This window comes from Oncorhynchus mykiss, chromosome 21 (genome assembly GCF_013265735.2).
Source record: "Oncorhynchus mykiss isolate Arlee chromosome 21, USDA_OmykA_1.1, whole genome shotgun sequence".
NCBI classification, from domain to species: Eukaryota; Metazoa; Chordata; class Actinopteri; order Salmoniformes; family Salmonidae; genus Oncorhynchus; species Oncorhynchus mykiss.
In genome coordinates, this window is record NC_048585.1 from 14495890 (window position 1) to 14513533 (window position 17644).

General features: G+C 44.7%; 1 protein-coding gene across 7 annotated transcripts in view; it reads right to left on the reverse strand.

The window, feature by feature from the left end:
• LOC110500977 (prestin) overlaps window positions 1-17644 on the reverse strand; it is a 21878-nt gene continuing 4234 nt past the window's right edge. For 2 of the 7 annotated variants that reach the window (XM_036957041.1, XM_036957042.1), the window contains exons 2-18: window positions 13246-13527; window positions 12541-12680; window positions 10307-10417; window positions 7642-7829; window positions 7122-7286; window positions 6597-6832; window positions 6181-6328; window positions 5293-5406; window positions 4750-4827; window positions 4388-4483; window positions 3485-3591; window positions 3204-3273; window positions 2864-2956; window positions 1299-1427; window positions 760-975; window positions 472-526; window positions 1-336 (exon numbers count right to left, since the gene is read on the reverse strand). In XM_036957041.1, coding sequence (XP_036812936.1) covers window positions 197-336; window positions 472-526; window positions 760-975; window positions 1299-1427; window positions 2864-2956; window positions 3204-3273; window positions 3485-3591; window positions 4388-4483; window positions 4750-4827; window positions 5293-5406; window positions 6181-6328; window positions 6597-6832; window positions 7122-7286; window positions 7642-7829; window positions 10307-10417; window positions 12541-12680; window positions 13246-13403 — 2244 coding nt within the window. In that variant the 5' untranslated portion in view covers window positions 13404-13527 and the 3' untranslated portion in view covers window positions 1-196. Of the gene's footprint in view, window positions 337-471; window positions 527-759; window positions 1049-1298; window positions 1428-2863; window positions 2957-3203; window positions 3274-3484; window positions 3592-4387; window positions 4484-4749; window positions 4828-5292; window positions 5407-6180; window positions 6329-6596; window positions 6833-7121; window positions 7287-7641; window positions 7830-10306; window positions 10418-12540; window positions 12681-13228; window positions 13528-15293; window positions 15476-17644 lie in introns of those variants that run through there. The other 5 variants (XM_036957039.1, XM_036957038.1, XM_036957044.1 and 2 more) reach the window with 5 other exon arrangements.

Sequence of the window (17644 nt, forward strand, 5' to 3'; positions counted from 1 at the left end):
GTTTGATTTCACAGAAGTGTGATTGACTTGGAGTTACATTGTGTTGTTTAAGTGTTTCCTTTATTTTTTTGAGCAGTGTATATATAATAAAAGGTTTGAGTCACTTCAAACTGCCAATGTGAACGTGGCTTTAGAGCAGCCTTAGGTGCATGTGGCCCTGTGTCCCCTCCCCCTTGATGTCCCCCGTCAGACAATGTCATTGGATGGCAGGGATGGTGGGCGGGGCAGTCCGGCGCCGACTGTGCAATACAGCGTCATGGACGGTGGGGAAGACCATTTCTGGGGTCGCGACCCCGGTGAAAAACTGCAGGGTGCGGAGTTCAGCCAGCAGAGTTCCTGTTAGGAAACAACACAGCTTGGTAGGTAGTGTTACTAGTGTTATTGTTGCTAAGGCTAGTGTCTTAAACAACCTCTAGTTCAGTTACCCTCGGGTTTTGTAATAGTAATCTAGACCAGTATGTTATAACTCACTGCTGCAGCCAGCGATGAAGACACACACATCCACAGCTGCATACTCCTTGATCACCTGCAGAGAGGAAAACTCGTGAGAACACCATGAAATGAGGAAGTTGGAAACTTACGAGGCGATCAGAAGTAACACCAGAGTCCTGTTCAGAAGGGCCCAACATTACGATAGAAATGTCATGAACAAAGCTGACATTACACCTAATTCTGCATGACAGAAAGGCATTTCTGTTCTGTAATGTTACACTTCTGAACAGACCCCAGTGCTCTGCGAGTCGAGATAAGGTCCCTTACCAACTTGATTGCTTTGGCTCCCACAGAATCGATGAAGTTGACGGGGGTCCAGTCCAGAATGAGGGTGTGGACAGGACAGAGGGGCTCTAGGAACCGGGTCTCCTCAGAGTCTGACTCTGTGTGGGTCTCGGCCACCTGCCCGTTCCCCTGCCCCTCCAAGTGGTTCTGGGAGCCGCCCCCTGCCACCACTTCGTGAGTGACACCCAGCTCCACATCCTGGCCCAATCACAAGACGGCCGAAATTGTATCAGCCAATCATATAGGAGAATGAAGGAAACCAATATCGTGTCTGCCAATCACACAAGACCAAAATTGTACCAGGCAATCACACCTCTTTTGGCTTCAAACCAACCACAACAAGGCTAACAGCAAAAAGCCTCTTAGAAAATGACTACGTGAAGGCCTTCAATTCTGCCCGTCTGTCTGGTGTTCTGGTTACAGTGTCAATATGTGGCGTGTTTCAACAAGAAGCAGGGGAAGTAAACCAAATAGTGATATTGTGAGTGACGGAGCAGAAATACCATATTAAATGGGCTCACCAGTTTGACGACAGCACTCATTTTTTGTGGTGACTTGTGGTTTTGGCTCTCCCTCTCTGCGCTCTCCTTCTTCAGTTTTCTTTTTCGGGCTTTCCGTATAGCCTGGAGATGTACGGGGTCCACTCCTGTCTGTACACATGTTTAAATATGACGAGATAGGATGGGTCAAGCTGTTTTTTCCCCAATGCAAGGATCCCTCACTGAACTGTAGTGTAGCTACAGTCTACAGGAGAGATGGACTAGTTTGCTAGGCCTAAAGTGCTTGACCCGTAACATAGTCGGACAAAAATGAAAACTAATGCAACTCTGCATATTCCACACACAGAAACACACACGGCAGCTGAGATTACCTTCCATATTCCACACACAGAAACACACACGGCAGCTGAGATTACCTTCCATATTCCACACACAGAAACACACACGGCAGCTGAGATTACCTTCCATATTCCACACACAGAAACACACACGGCAGCTGAGATTACCTTCCATATTCCACACACAGAAACACACACGGCGGCTGAGATTACCTTCCATATTCCACACACAGAAACACACACGGCAGCTGAGATTACCTTCCATATTCCACACACAGAAACACACACGGCAGCTGAGATTACCTTCCATATTCCACACACAGAAACACACACGGCAGCTGAGATTACCTTCCATATTCCACACACAGAAACACACACGGCAGCTGAGATTACCTTCCATATTCCACACACAGAAACACACACGGCGGCTGAGATTACCTTCCATATTCCACACACAGAAACACACACGGCAGCTGAGATTACCTTCCATATTCCACACACAGAAACACACACGGCAGCTGAGATTACCTTCCATATTCCACACACAGAAACACACACGGCGGCTGAGATTACCTTCCATATTCCACACACAGAAACACACACGGCAGCTGAGATTACCTTCCATATTCCACACACAGAAACACACACGGCGGCTGAGATTACCTTCCATATTCCACACACAGAAACACACACGGCAGCTGAGATTACCTTCCATATTCCACACACAGAAACACACACGGCGGCTGAGATTACCTTCCATATTCCACACACAGAAACACACACGGCAGCTGAGATTACCTTCCATATTCCACACACAGAAACACACACGGCAGCTGAGATTACCTTCCATATTCCACACACAGAAACACACACGGCGGCTGAGATTACCTTCCATATTCCACACACAGAAACACACACGGCAGCTGAGATTACCTTCCATATTCCACACACAGAAACACACACGGCAGCTGAGATTACCTTCCATATTCCACACACAGAAACACACACGGCGGCTGAGATTACCTTCCATATTCCACACACAGAAACACACACGGCGGCTGAGATTACCTTCCATATTCCACACACAGAAACACACACGGCGGCTGAGATTACCTTCCATATTCCACACACAGAAACACACACGGCAGCTGAGATTACCTTCCATATTCCACACACAGAAACACACACGGCAGCTGAGATTACCTTCCATATTCCACACACAGAAACACACACGGCAGCTGAGATTACCTTCTCTTTGAGGGCGTTCAAATAAAGGTCACTGTTTGCAAAGTAGATTGAAGAGTTTGAGTGGAAAATCTTAATCCCTGTGCATTCAGCTGCCTGGAACAGAGAGGCAGAATCACAGGTCTCACTGCTCATCCAACACCATGTACTTTCTCATTCTATCCCAGGGTAGTTACAGGCCAGTTACAGGCACTAACAAGTTCATTTAGAAAAACCTTGTCCACCATTACAATTTCTTTGTGACAAACTTGTTCAATACTTTAATGAGACCTAGCTTTTTAGTGCCTGCAACTGTAAGATCATATAGAGAGTTGCTCATTATCACAAAATGACACATTATTACTTTTTCATATTCATCCACGTCACAGTACAGGCCTGTGTCCAGGACCTGTCCCAGGATCACACTCTTTGGGCTGTGGAGAAGGGGGCGAGAGATTTTCAAACGTTTTAGCACAGTTATTTCAGACATTTCCATTGAACAGATTAAAACTGAAATGACTCAACCCAAAAATCTAGCTTTTTTCCAAATCAAGCTGGTGATATGAAATGGTTACCAGTGATCGTGAAGGGGATATTAAATACTACACTTGAATATATTTCAGAAGTAGTAGGATGGTTTAGTACCTCTGTGTTCTGTAGATGACACTCAGGATGGCAAATCCTAAGGCCACCAGAAGTCCAAGATCAAGGCCCAACAGCACAGAGGCCACAAAGGCTACCAGCCAGATAGCCTGGAAGACAATACAGACCAAAGCAACAATGGTTACAGATGCATAGTATAGGCTTCATCCCAGGTCTCTTTGTGCTGTGTATCCAACTCTTACAGTCACTGTCATGCAATGACCATGATCATTCGGTAAGATAGCGCGAACTGATCTGGGACCAGGCTTCCATAGCAAACTGATCTGGGACCAGGCTTCCATAGCAAACTGATCTGGGACCAGGCTTCCATAGCAAACTGATCTGGGACCAGGCTTCCATAGCAAACTGATCTGGGACCAGGCTTCCATAGCAAACTGATCTGGGACCAGGCTTCCATAGCAAACTGATCTGGGAACAGGCTTCCATAGCAAACTGATCTGGGAACAGGCTTCCATAGCAAACTGATCTGGGAACAGGCTTCCATAGCAAACTGATCTGGGACCAGGCTTCCATAGCAAACTGATCTGGGACCAGGCTTCCATAGCAAACTGGTCTGGGACAAGGCTTCCATAGCAAACTGATCTGGGACAAGGCTTCCATAGCAAACTGATCTGGGACCAGGCTTCCATAGCAAACTGATCTGGGACAAGGCTACCATAGCATGACATGTACTGAAGGAATCTGTCCGATTGGGTTTTCTGGTGCGATGTGGTCATGATGCGGTCAGATCATTTAAATTGCTTACATTTTAGTCAATTCAGAAAGTAAACCAAATTCTAAGTTTACATTGAAAAGCATTTAAGATAATTGGAATTTCAGTGTACTTCCTGAAATGACCCTGGGTTAGATGTAATCAGAAGGAGTTGTGTTGCGGTCCAGACTCACCAACTCGATCTTGCTGGTCCTCCACAGGGCAGGGATGTCCCTGAATTGTTTAAACATCCCCAGCAGGTTAACCATGATGATGGCAGCCAGCGCGGTCTGAAATGACAGGGGGGGGGGGGGGGTCAGGGTTGAGTCGGGGTGCATTACCATTCCAATAGGATTGGACATTTCAATGTAAATATAAATTTTTTAGGCTACTGTAATAACGATTCAAATTCCAACATTAACGCAACTTTTTAATTGGTTGACATTTTGCAAGGGATATATTAAATAAAGCTGGTGCCTCTGACAGGACTGTTTCCCTTAGCCGTCTCATAGAACACCCGCTGTAGGTGGTGTTGGTCGGTAACTGTTACACCCACCTGTGGCAGAGGCTGGAAGACAAAACCAATGGCCACCACCACCAGCAACACCACCATGGACGCCAACAGACCCGCAATCTGCAAAGACACACACAGATAAGGTACGTTAACACACCTATCATTTAGCCTTCCTGGAGTCTGCACAGAAGCGTCTGCGGTTGATCTAATCTTTATGGCTTCACGGCGCCAATTTAGCTCCCGTTATGAGGTGACACATGTAATGAAAGGACAACTGTGTCATGTTAATGGCCATACACTCAGTGTGGGCCCAGCAAACAGGATGGGTGTGTGTGTGTGTGTGTGTGTGTCACTGTATCAAATCAAATTGTATTTGTCACATGCACCGAATACAACAGGTATTACAGAGAAATGCTTATTTACAAGTAACAATTAAAGAGCAGTAGTAAAATAACAATAGCGAGGCTGTATACAGGGGTAACGGAACAGAGTCAATGTGCGGGGGCACCAGTTAGTCTAGGTAATATTACATGTAGGTAGATATTAAAGTCACTATGCATCTATGTATGTGTGTGTGTGTGTTACCTGCGTATTGCCCCCGGTGCTCTCCTGCACCAGACTGCGGGACATGGAACAGGTGATGGCGAAGGTGTGGGAGAAAGAGCTGACAAAGTTACACAGGCCCAGGGCAATCAGCTCCTACAGGGCAACACAGAGCCAACGGGTTAGACTCTGGGGTAAAGTATCCCACAGGTACAGATCTAGGATCAGCTCCTACAGGGCAACACAGAGCCAACGGGTTAGACTCTGGGGTAAAGTATCCCACAGGTACAGATCTAGGATCAGTTCCTACAGGGCAACACAGAGCCAACGGGTTAGACTCTGGGGTAAAGTATCCCACAGGTACAGATCTAGGATCAGCTCCTACAGGGCAACACAGAGCCAACGGGTTAGACTCTGGGGTAAAGTATCCCACAGGTACAGATCTAGGATCAGCTCCTACAGGGCAACACAGAGCCAACGGGTTAGACTCTGGGGTAAAGTATCCCATAGGTACAGATCTAGGATCAGCTCCTACAGGGCAACACAGAGCCAACGGGTTAGACTCTAGGGTAAAGTATCCCACAGGTACAGATCTAGGATCAGCTCCTACAGGGCAACACAGAGCCAACGGGTTAGACTCTGGGGTAAAGTATCCCACAGGTACAGATCTAGGATCAGCTCCTACAGGGCAACGGGTTAGACTCTGGGGTAAAGTATCCCACAGGTACAGATCTAGGATCAGTTCCTACAGGGCAACACAGAGCCAACGGGTTAGACTCTGGGGTAAAGTATCCCATAGGTACAGATCTAGGACCAGTTTCCCTCACCCCATTCCTAACCTTAACCATTAGTGGGGGAAATGCTATGACGTTCTTTGACATCGCCACTCTCCCAAGGCTATAATGGCTACAGTACTGTGGATAAACTGACCTGGTTACCATCCACACTGTAGCCGTGTTTCAGAGCAAAGATCTTGGCCAGAGAGATTCCCATGGAGAAGCCCACCACCGCTATGGCGATAGAATCCGTTACCAAGTTGGGCAACAGAGAGAAGTCTGGGATTGCAGGTGGGAGCAGCCTGGAAACAAACAACAAATATTGTCTGAAAAGTTGACTGAATAGTAACAACTGTTTGTATAGTACATGTCTTCTGATGCTGTTACTTGTGCATTTTGACTCACTAAACACTTTTTGGCACTTTTATGCCACCGATACCTTTTCCCACTATAGAGCTGACCTGAACCGTACTGGCTTGGATATTGGGTTCTCACAATGTGCTATCAGGTTCTAGTAACCATGTAGGATGCATACAGCAACCCATTTAGCGTGAAAAGTCCTTCTCTTACCCGGATGGAATTGTCCTGACCACGTCCACTTGGTAGTTCTCTGACAGACTGAGGCCATAGGAGATCCCCGTTGAGACCATGACCACAATGATCTCTCCTGGGATGGGCACAGGCAGCTTCTTCTTGAAGCGCTCGTTGAGGTCCTTCACGCAGTAGAGGACCACCATGCAGACCCCGCCCACAATCAACGTGGTCACGTTGGTGCTGGTGATGTCACTGAACACGGCCGTGACACTCTGGGAGGAGAGAGGGGGTGTGAGAGACCTGGGAGTGTGTCCGTGTCCCCGAGAGCATTGCATAAAACTCACAATCTATATTTATCAGGAATTAATAATTTGTCATTAATCATTAACTAAATCACGCAGGCTTGTAAACTAGGTCTAATACCCATGTATTACAGCAGAGTACATCCACGGACACCTATAATGTGGATGACTTTCCTGTCTGCTACTGTTTAAAAGTTAACCACTCCATTCCTCATGCAGGGGCCACCATCCAGCGGCAGAGGCCCCGTCAGTGACTCACGTGAAGAGCGGACAGGGGCCCACTGAAGCGCGGGGTCTGGATGCCCAGCAGGTATTTCAGCTGAGAGATGAAGACGTGAACAGCCGCGGCCGTGGTGAATCCGCGTACCAAGGGCTCCGTGAGGTAGATGGCCACAAAGCCAAACCGCAACAGCCCCAGGACCAGCTGGGGGGAAAGGAAAGAAGGAGACAGACAGAAAGACAAAGACAAACAAGGGGAGAGTGGATGATGACGGTTTACTTGCATAATAAAATGTCAACATAGATAAAGTAGGTTGACATTAGGTCAACTAAGTTGCGGTCCTGTGGATCCCACTATGGTTGAGTAAACAGTGAGCGCTGAGAAACCGGTTGAAACCACAAACCCCCAAGGTTACGGGATGATCCTTACCTTCGGCATGAAAACTTTGACCTCTTATTGAGAGACTGACTAGTGGTGGGAAAGCTAGTGGCAACAGAGAGGATGCTGGGTTATTTGAGGGGACATTTTTCTGAAGGTGGAAGAGGGGAGTGTGACCCACCTGTATGACTCCCACCAGGGTGGTGAGGACTACGGCTACGTGGACCCTCCTGGCATCGCGGGCCTCTGTGTCGATGAAGACGGTGGTGTTGGTGGCGGTACCATTCAGGGCCTGGATCGTGAACATGGAGTCAGGGGCCTCCCTCACCACCACTCCTCCAATCATCAGGCTGATCACCGCAAACGTGCCTGCAGAGAGCACAGCCACAGCCTTAAAATTAGGGGTGTCAAACTCAACTCCTGGAGGGGTTGAATGTCATCTGTTTTTGCTATTTCCTTTCCATTTGTGGAAGCAGGCTGCCTAATGGTTAAGAGCGTTATAACACTAACCGAAATGTCGCTGGTACAAAATCAGAGCCGACTAGGTGAAAAGTCTGTCAATGTGCCCTTGAGCAAGGCACTTAACCCTAATTGTTCCTGTAAGTCTCCCTGGATAAGAGCGTCTGCTAAATGACTCAAATGTAAATGCAAAATGTGTCCAATTAAGACCTAGACAATCAGGAAGTTCCTTACTAATTAGTGACCTTAACTGATCAATGAAGAACAGGAGAGGAGAGAAAACCAACCGACACTCGGCCCTCCAGGAATTGACTTCCGACACCCCTGGGGGTTAATGGTTTAGGGGTAGGGGCTTTTAAGGGACATGGTTTAGGAGTTCTAGGCTTCAGGGACACAGACAAAGGGCTTAACACCTGGCAACATCATTGATACTGAATATGATGACATCCTCACTCTGAAAACAGAATAATAGAAGTATAAATGAATTCAATGAACTGAACACTCTCTCTTCAGTGGGTTGAGTCTGACTGACCATTGCCTCTCATCCTGTGTGGCTCAATTGGTAGAGCATGCGCCACCAAAACTGTGGGTTTGCTTCCCGGGACCGCACACATGGATAACATATGCCCGCATGACTAAGTCACTTTGTATGAAAGTGTCTGTTAAATGGCATATTATTATTTCATGACATTGAATCATACAAGTTTGACTTGGTAGCTTTGGCACTCCCCCTAGGTCAAATAATTATCATAGCACTCCCCATTCCCCTCGAGGTTATCAGTCAGTCGCCAAGGTGCCAGGTTCTTTATCAGTAATGGTTTAATAGAGAGGGGAGACATCAGAGCCACACCAGTGCAAACAGCTGTGAACCCCGTCCAGGCGCCTCTGCCAGGGCAAGTCTCTGTGTCTGGTAAACGAGGTATGAAGCAATGTAAAAACTCATGTTAAAAATGTGTTCTCATTTCCAGATCAGGTTTGCTTGTGTTAGCTCGTTACGTTTACAACTAGAGATGTTGACACGGGCTTTTGCCCAAGACTTGAACGGGTGCCAAAATATTCCTTCATCCCTGCCTCAGAGGGAGAGAAGGCAGTCGCAAGTTACTACAGCAACTGCCCTCCTTAAGGCCACAATTTGGGCGGAGGCCATTTTGTTACAACTGCTGCTGCTAACTATTTCCAAGACGGTTTTAGTTCTTCTTCTCTTGTTGAAGTGTTTAAAGTGATTCCCTGACTCACCGAGTTGTCACCTGGAGACAAACGTGACGGCTGAAATTGGAGGCAAGGCTATGTCTGCCTTGAATGTTCCCATAAATCTGGCCTGTCTATGTGCAACAGATGGGGTCACTATATGCCAAGAGACCTGACCTCACCCAAGCTTCACAAGGACACCGATCAATTCCCAAAGTAAACCATTTCAAAACTTGGCTCATTTCCTGAAGTGTCATGAGAAAAAAAAAGTTGAGCTATTATTCTGGTCACTTAATCTGTTACTTTTGAATAGATGAATCTCTCAGACGTAACACCCAGACTCTTGATTGACTGGGCTCCCTGGGTGGATGAGAAGGCCGAGTCCCATATAGCACCATATTACCTTCATAGTGCACTACTGTTGACCCGGGCCCCATAGGGCTCTGACCAACAGTAGAGCACTAAATAGGGAATAGGGTGCTATTTGGAATTCACCTGTTGTTGGCGTGGTTTGGAATGGTCAGTCTGTACTTGGCACAGCCACCGGAATACAAAACCCTCTGGCCAAGAAGTGAAAAGGCCACGGCTGTCCAGGGGTAGAGACCTATGGGAAAACTATGTGAATACAACCAGGACTACTTCATTGGAACACCCAGTAGGAGTAACATCCATTATCACCACAGGTAGGCTGCAGGGGTAGTGTTCAGTAGGGCACAAAGTAGCAAACCGGTTTGCAAGGGAAAACAAAAACAAATGTTCTTATTAGAGACGGTCGGGTAGTATCTGTACCTCCACGTTTCAAAACATTTACTTAAGCAATAAGGCCCGAGGGAGTGTGGTATATGGTCAATATACCACGGGTAAAGGGCTGTTCTTAGGCACGACGCAACGCGGAGTATACAGCCTGTATACAGCCCGTAGCCTTGGTATATTGGCCATATATCAAACCCCAGAGGTGCCTCATTGCTATTATAAACTGGTTACCAACGTAATTAGAGCAGTAAAAATACATGTTTTGTCATACCCGTGGTATACGGTCTGATATACCACGACTGTCAGCCAATCAGCATTCAGGGCTCGAACCACCCAGTTTATAACACTGAACCCGACTCCGCTCCTGGTTAGCCACATTATACATCTCAATAGTGTAAAGTGACTTCCTCTGCACTAGTTGGAGCTCTGTCGTCGGGATGGCTCACCTATAGATATGTGTCTAGAAGTCCCAAAGAAGGTGTAGAGCAGGACGGGGTAGAAGGAGGAGTACAGGCCATACACAGGAGGCACGGCAGCCAGCATGGCATAGGCAAGACCTGGGGAGAGAGGATGGGGGGGGGGGGGGGAGATGGAATGATGTTCTACTTCCCAGTGCATACACACATTGATACATCAGTAGCTAATATGGGGAGAAGTCTGTCCATAATAAAGAGCTGCTCTACCTTCTTAACAGCAACGCAGGTCCTACAGGTTCTAGTTTTGTCGCACCTGGACTACTGTACAGTCGTGTGGTCAGGTGCCACAAAGAGGGACTTGTTGTGAAATGTTTTTAAAATTGTACAACTTCTTTAATTTTGATGGACCCCAGGAAGAGTAGCTGCTGCCTTGGCAGGAACTAATGGGGATCCATAATAAATACAGTACCAAAGTTAGGACACACTTATTCATTCCAGGAATTTTCTTTATTTTTACTATTTTCTACATTGTAGAATAGTGAAGACACACTCTTGGCATCCAGGTGAAGCTGGTTGAGAGAATGCCAAGAGTGTGAAAAGCTGTCATCAAGGCAAAGGGTGGCTAGTTTGAAGGATCTCAAATATAAAATATATTTGGATTTGTTTAACACTTTTTTGGTTACTACATGATTCCATGTGTTATTTCATAGTTTTGATGTCTTCACTATTATTCTACAATAGTAAAAATAAAAACCCTAGAATGAGTAGGTGTGTCCAAACTTGACTGGTACTGTATATGCTGAACGAAAATACAAACGCAACATGCAACAATTGTAAAGATGTTGCTGAGTTACAGTTCATATATAAAGAAATCAGTCAATTGAAATAAATATATTAGGCCCTAATCTATGGATTTCATATGACTGGGCAAGGGCGCAGTGGGCATAGGTCCACCCACTGGGGAGCCAGGCCCAGTCAATCAGAATGAGTTTTTCCCCACAAAAGGGCTTTGTTACAGACAGAAATCCTCAGAAGAAGCCGGGTGTGGAGGTCCTGGGCTGGTCTGCGGTTGTGAGGCCGGTTTGGACGTATTGCCAAATGCTACAAAATGACGATGAAAGTGGCTTATGGTAAAAAAAAAAAAAAATGTAAAAACATTAAATGATCTGACAACAGCTCTGGTGGACATTCCTGCAGTCAGCATGCAAATTGCACACTCCCTCAAAACATGAGATATCTGTGGCATTGTGTTGTGTGACAAATCTGAGCATTTTAGAGTGGCCTTTTGTCCCCAGCACAAGGTGCATCTGTGTAATGATCATGCAGTTTAATCAGCTTCTTAATATGCCTCACCTGTCAGCTGGATGGATTAACTAGCCAAAGGAAAATGCTCACTAACTGGGATGTAAACAAATTTGTGCACAACATTTGAGAGAAATAAGCTTTTTGTGTGTATGTCAAATTGTTGGGATCTTTTATTTCAGCTCATGGAACCAACATTTGACATGTTGTGTTTATATTTTTGTTTAGTATAAAACAATCTGGTCAGAAAGGCAGCATCTGGCATTACCACTTCAACACCCTCATCTCCAAGCAGAAGCTGGTGGCCTAGCAGCCTTGTTGTTGGCTCAGCTCATGGCCGGTCTCACCAGTGGTGTGGCACTATTCTTTATAGGTTTGTACCGACTGATGTATCATTGAATAAAATCCTTTTAGAATATGGAAAAATACATCCTCCAAATGCAACCTCTGTGTATACCTACCTACACGTTGGCTCAAATACACGTAGTTTCCTTATTACCCTCCTGCACTAAATTAGCCCCTCCTAACGGCAAAATTGTCAATGATGGTGATTGCCTATCGTGAATGACAATTTGTCATGTTTTACAGGTGAAATTCCAAGCTGCATCTGCCAAACCAGACTTTCGATCTCTGCGTTGTTAATCCATTTCATGAGAATATGGAGTCTTCTTGAATGATGTGTAACTACTGTTTCGTGAGTGAATTTTAAAGCACATGTTAACAACAAGCCACACCTGTACTTGATTTCAATCAAAGCACAAACTGGCAGGCTATTTATTGGCACGTGTTGTTGACTTTTAGTCGCTTTAAAGGGAAAAATCACAAACATTCAGCACAATCAACAATGATTAGGCTTCGATATAACTTTATTAAAACGAGCACCATTCTGAGAAGTGCCGCCCCTGACTCTAAACCCATTCTGAGAAGTGCAGCAGTATACCCCTGACTCCAACCCCACTGACCTTGAGGTAGCTGCATGACCCCTGTGCTGAGGCCTGAGACCAGGTCCCCAAACAGGTACTCTTTGACAGGGTAGGACGGCAGCCATGTTAAAATGGGCAGGAAGCTCAGAGCAATGGCTTTGGCCCTCTCTGATGAGCAGCTGGGAAGAGAGAGAGTGAGTGAGTAGGTGTGTGTGTGTGTGTGTGTGTGCTTAATCAGCTTATCTATTAGGGAAGCTTCCAAGCAGCAAGTAAATGGGTGTGTACTTCTACTAGTGTAATACTAGACAAACATTGTCAGATTAAAAAAATAATAATCATAACTTCACATAAGCTTTTACAGTCGTAACAAATTTCCTGAAAAAAGGTATTGCATAATTCCACATCCCAGTCACACACCCAGCAATGTTCTTCAATCCCGGTCATCAAAACACCGATAGGTATGTCTACTGGGCTGGAACAACACTTGAACACACTGTGGGTCCCAATGACCAGGATTGAAGAACACAACACTACAGTCTGTTCAGATCTGTAACAGGGTCATGTTCTTTAGGCGCCTAACGGCAGAAAACAGACTGAAACAGAGTGGGACTACCTGGACCTGTCCAATAAGAACCACAAATGTTTTCCATTTCCTGTTGCAAAACGTTGTGTACTATTATAGTACAGTGTGTACTATTAAACACAACCCAGGTCTGTGGACACTAACTCGATGTAGATGCTTACTGGAGCTGCTGTGCTAGTCTCTGTCTGATGGTCTTGGGGCTCCTCTCTCTCGGGTGCAGGAGCTGGGTGTGGAGGTAGGCCTCATCGAACACAGGCCGTTCCACACGGTACATCAGCGGTGGGGGCGCATCCTCGCAGGGCGTTACATGTTGTTCCATAACACAGACAGGACACTGGGCATGTCAGAGAAAGGGGGCGGCTCCTAGCTTAAGTAGGCTTTTTCTCTCTCTGTGTGGTTCGCTGACTCCTTTTCCACACGTCCTGCTTCCTCCCGCTGCTCTGCTGAGAGAGGAAGACAAAACAGTCAGTAACTGTTTAGACCAAATGTTTTTGAAGCAAAGCGTTGTTTTTACCAAACTCCAGCAGGTTTGAGCACCATGCGGCTGGTAGTTTTCATTAATACAGTAGCCCTATTTATGGAGATTACAATGAGTTTCTGGTAGTGTTTTCAGGCATATGGGCTGTCTTTTCAATGAGTTTCTGGTAGTGTTTTCAGGCATATGGGCTATCTTTTCAATGAGTTTCTGGTAGTGTTTTCAGGCATATGGGCTATCTTTTCAATGAGTTTCTGGTAGTGTTTTCAGGCATATGGGCTGTCTTTTCAATGAGTTTATGGTAGTGTTTTCAGGCATATGGGCTGTCTTTTCAATGAGTTTCTGGTAGTGTTTTCAGGCATATGGGCTGTCTTTTCAATGAGTTTCTGGTAGTGTTTTCAGGCATATGGGCTGTCTTTTCAATGAGTTTCTGGTAGTGTTTTCAGACATATGGGCTGTCTTTTCAATGAGTTTCTGGTAGTGTTTTCAGGCATATGGGCTGTCTTTTCAATGAGTTTCTGGTAGTGTTTTCAGGCATATGGGCTGTCTTTTCAATGAGTTTCTGGTAGTGTTTTCAGGCATATGGGCTGTCTTTTCAATGAGTTTCTGGTAGTGTTTTCAGGCATATGGGCTGTCTTTTCAATGAGTTTCTGGTAGTGTTTTCAGGCATATGGGCTGTCTTTTCAATGAGTTTCTGGTAGTGTTTTCAGGCATATGGGCTGTCTTTTCAATGAGTTTCTGGTAGTGTTTTCAGGCATATGGGCTGTCTTTTCAATGAGTTTCTGGTAGTGTTTTCAGGCATATGGGCTGTCTTTTCAAGCAAATATTTTGAACTGATATTGCAAAATTGTGACCAAATATTAACTTTCTGCTCCATGTGGAAAAAGAAAAACAGGGGTTTATTCACTAGGAACCAAAGGGGAAGAAACAGGAAGTGAACTCCCGAACATGTCCAATAAGAAACTTGTTTTCATGGCAAAACTTTCTGTAACAAATAGTTGTACTACAGATGGAACTAATGAATACACCCCATGTGTGTTCTACATAAGAAAGTTTACACTCCAAAATCAATGCAGAGATAGGAGCCTATTCTTTGGGCTAAAGAACAGTCCAAACTACACTTCAGGCTGACTGTGGTAGCCTGGCCTACACAACATGGCAAACCAGAGGATATTGACCTTTCATGTTGGAAGCTACTTAGAGGAAAGGTCTCCAGCAGCCTCACTAAAAATAGACATCCATTTCTTATCATATACTTTATAGACTTCTGCGGCAATGGTAAACATGATCACAATACTCTTAATCAGAACAGTGTCTAAAGCAGGGCTCTCCAACCGTTGTTCCTGGAGAGCTACCCTCCTGCATAGGCATTGACGTAAAGGTATAGGCTATGACTGACTACTTATTGTAAAATCAGAATATTTAAACAAGAATTAAACATGAGATTAAATATATTAAACTGAACTTCTGGAAACCTGACAACAAAGACGTGAAGTTATCACACCATGTGTATAGTAACTGGCTGTTCCTGATTTTGTTAGCTGCCTAGCGACTTGTGTCATCACTGACAAAGCACATCCACAACCACATCGAAATAAAAAGGTAGCTAACTAACGTCAGCCACATGTTTTAACCTGAATTGCAGGTTACAGAGGAATGTGTAGCGGGAAAGTGATGGCTATCTACAGAATGAAAAGCGCACATGACAGATGCGAATGAAGGACCATTTCTTACCTTCCCGACCTCAGCCTAGGATGTCACACTCTGACGCGATTGACCGAATTCAATTTTAGAAACTGACCGCGCATCTAGGCTCCAGTTACAGTTTAACACCGGGAACGCAGTTTAACAACCGTCGACACTCGACAGCCGCATACTCCACCAGAGGAAGATCACTTGATGGAGCCGGGCGCACGTAAACTCTGACGTCACTAAACCAGTGATCATGGGACTTGTATTTTCTTTCCTACAGTTGTTGGATTCCCCTTTTCTTATTATCGTTATTGGTGCTATCTATATACGTATTATAGTTCTTTGGTTGGTGTTTTTCCAAAGTATATGCAAATACATTTCCAAAATACTCACCTAAATTAGAAATAAATTATAAATTGATTTTGTTTCAGTTTATCATACTACATAATTCCGTGAATTTTGTCAACACTGACAATTGCCTTGCAGATAAATTTGAAAAAAGACAGAAGATCACTCATTCTCCCATGGAAAATTCATGAGAATTCATGGGAGAATCATTCTCCCAGTCCGGTCGGCCTGGCCCTATTGATGCTCATTGCCTCACAGATTGTGAGGCCTATTGGAAATGTGTGACAGACACGAAAAAATATATGTTTTCGTGTGCAGTACACGATTTTGTATACAGTGCATTTCAATCACTGATAAAGACAGTAGGTTAATACAGAAACGAAAGGGAGGGGAGGGGCGAAAATCTAGCAAACCAAAGGTTGTGTGTTCGAATCTCTTCATGGATAACTTTTGCATTTTCGCTACTTTGCAACTACTTTGCATGTTAGCTAACCCTTCCCCTAACCTTAACCCAACTCCAAAACCTAACCCTTTAACTACTTAGCTAGCATATTAACTACAATCTTAACCCATAACCGTGCTAACGTTAGCCTCGGCAAATTGAAGTTCTTGAAATGTACACGAATGCGTCAAGAGAATTGTGTAATACACAGGAAATGCGTTGTGATGAAAATCGTGCCTGTCACGAATTTCGAATAAGTCATTTATGTATATTTCACAATAAGCTGTGACGGTGTGTTGAACCTTAACCATTTTAAATGTCAACTTCAATGGGCTACAGACCCCATAAGGATACAGAGGCGCTCTCGAGTGGCCTTCTTGTGTAAAATAAATGTATTCATGAAATATTATTAATGTGCTCAAATAATATTCCGACAGATGGCGCCATTGTATGCTTTTTACAAGCTCGTGTCTCGGTTCTGCTTTTTTTTTAGTATGGTACGTCACTAATCACTAGATGTCTCCGTTCTGCTTTTTGACATTATATTGCTGGCATTAAATTATAGATACTTGGTCAAAGGCTTAGGTCACCTATACTGCCTAAGTACTGTACTTTATAAAGGGGAAGGTGGGTCCTGCATTCAAACAAATGGTTAAGAAATGGTCATGGATCTAAATGTTGGCTGTGTGAACTTTACAACTTCAATCCTTCATAGTCAATCTTAAATGGCCAATTGGGTGTACCAATTTCACCACCACTACTATATCCACCACTAATTTCATTACTACTACTACTACTACTTATCAGGCAAAACATAACAACTTAGGTTGGCTACATTCATGTATTTTCTCCACTCTACTCTATAGGCCTAGGAGCATGGCGTACTGAACAGAGGACCCTTTAATCCATAGCCTCTTTGCAGAAATAAGATGACCAGATCCAACTTGTCTGGTGCTAGCAGGCAGCCAGCTGGCACTAAAGGGCAACCCCAGAGGAGAGCTACCTGGAAGGCTGCCAGTGACTAAGAGAGTCCCAGGCCTCAAAAGCCTCCTGGACAGGGTCTGTGTAGTGTAATACCCTGGCATAACAGCATTCATTACAGGCCGCGAGGGTAAATTATTTGGTCCTTTTTATTTCATTTTGTATCAATTTTTTAAAAAGAATGGTGATCTCAGATGAAGGCACATGGTAATCTGAATTTCCTCACAATTCAAGGCATAAATACTATTCACTGTTCTCTCTTTGTGCATCTGTTTAACTTTGTAATCATATGAGAACATCAATGTCAAAGGAACTGATTATTTAAAGGCCCATTGCAGTCAAAGTTCAGTTTTCCTATGTTTTGTATCAATTGTACAACAGCTGATTAACGAACACTGTAAAAGTGTTTTAAAAAATTCTGATAGTTTCTGCTTGAAAATCCAATCTACATAGGACCTTCTAATCAGCAGGTTTGCATGGGCGGGAGTTTCGGTTTGCCTGGTGATGTCACCAGGCGGTAATTTGGTTAATAGACCAATAACAAAGAGAGTTCCAAACATAGAGATCCTATTAAATTACTAGAGGGGATCTATGTTATAAACCTCCAAGTTCCAGAATGGAG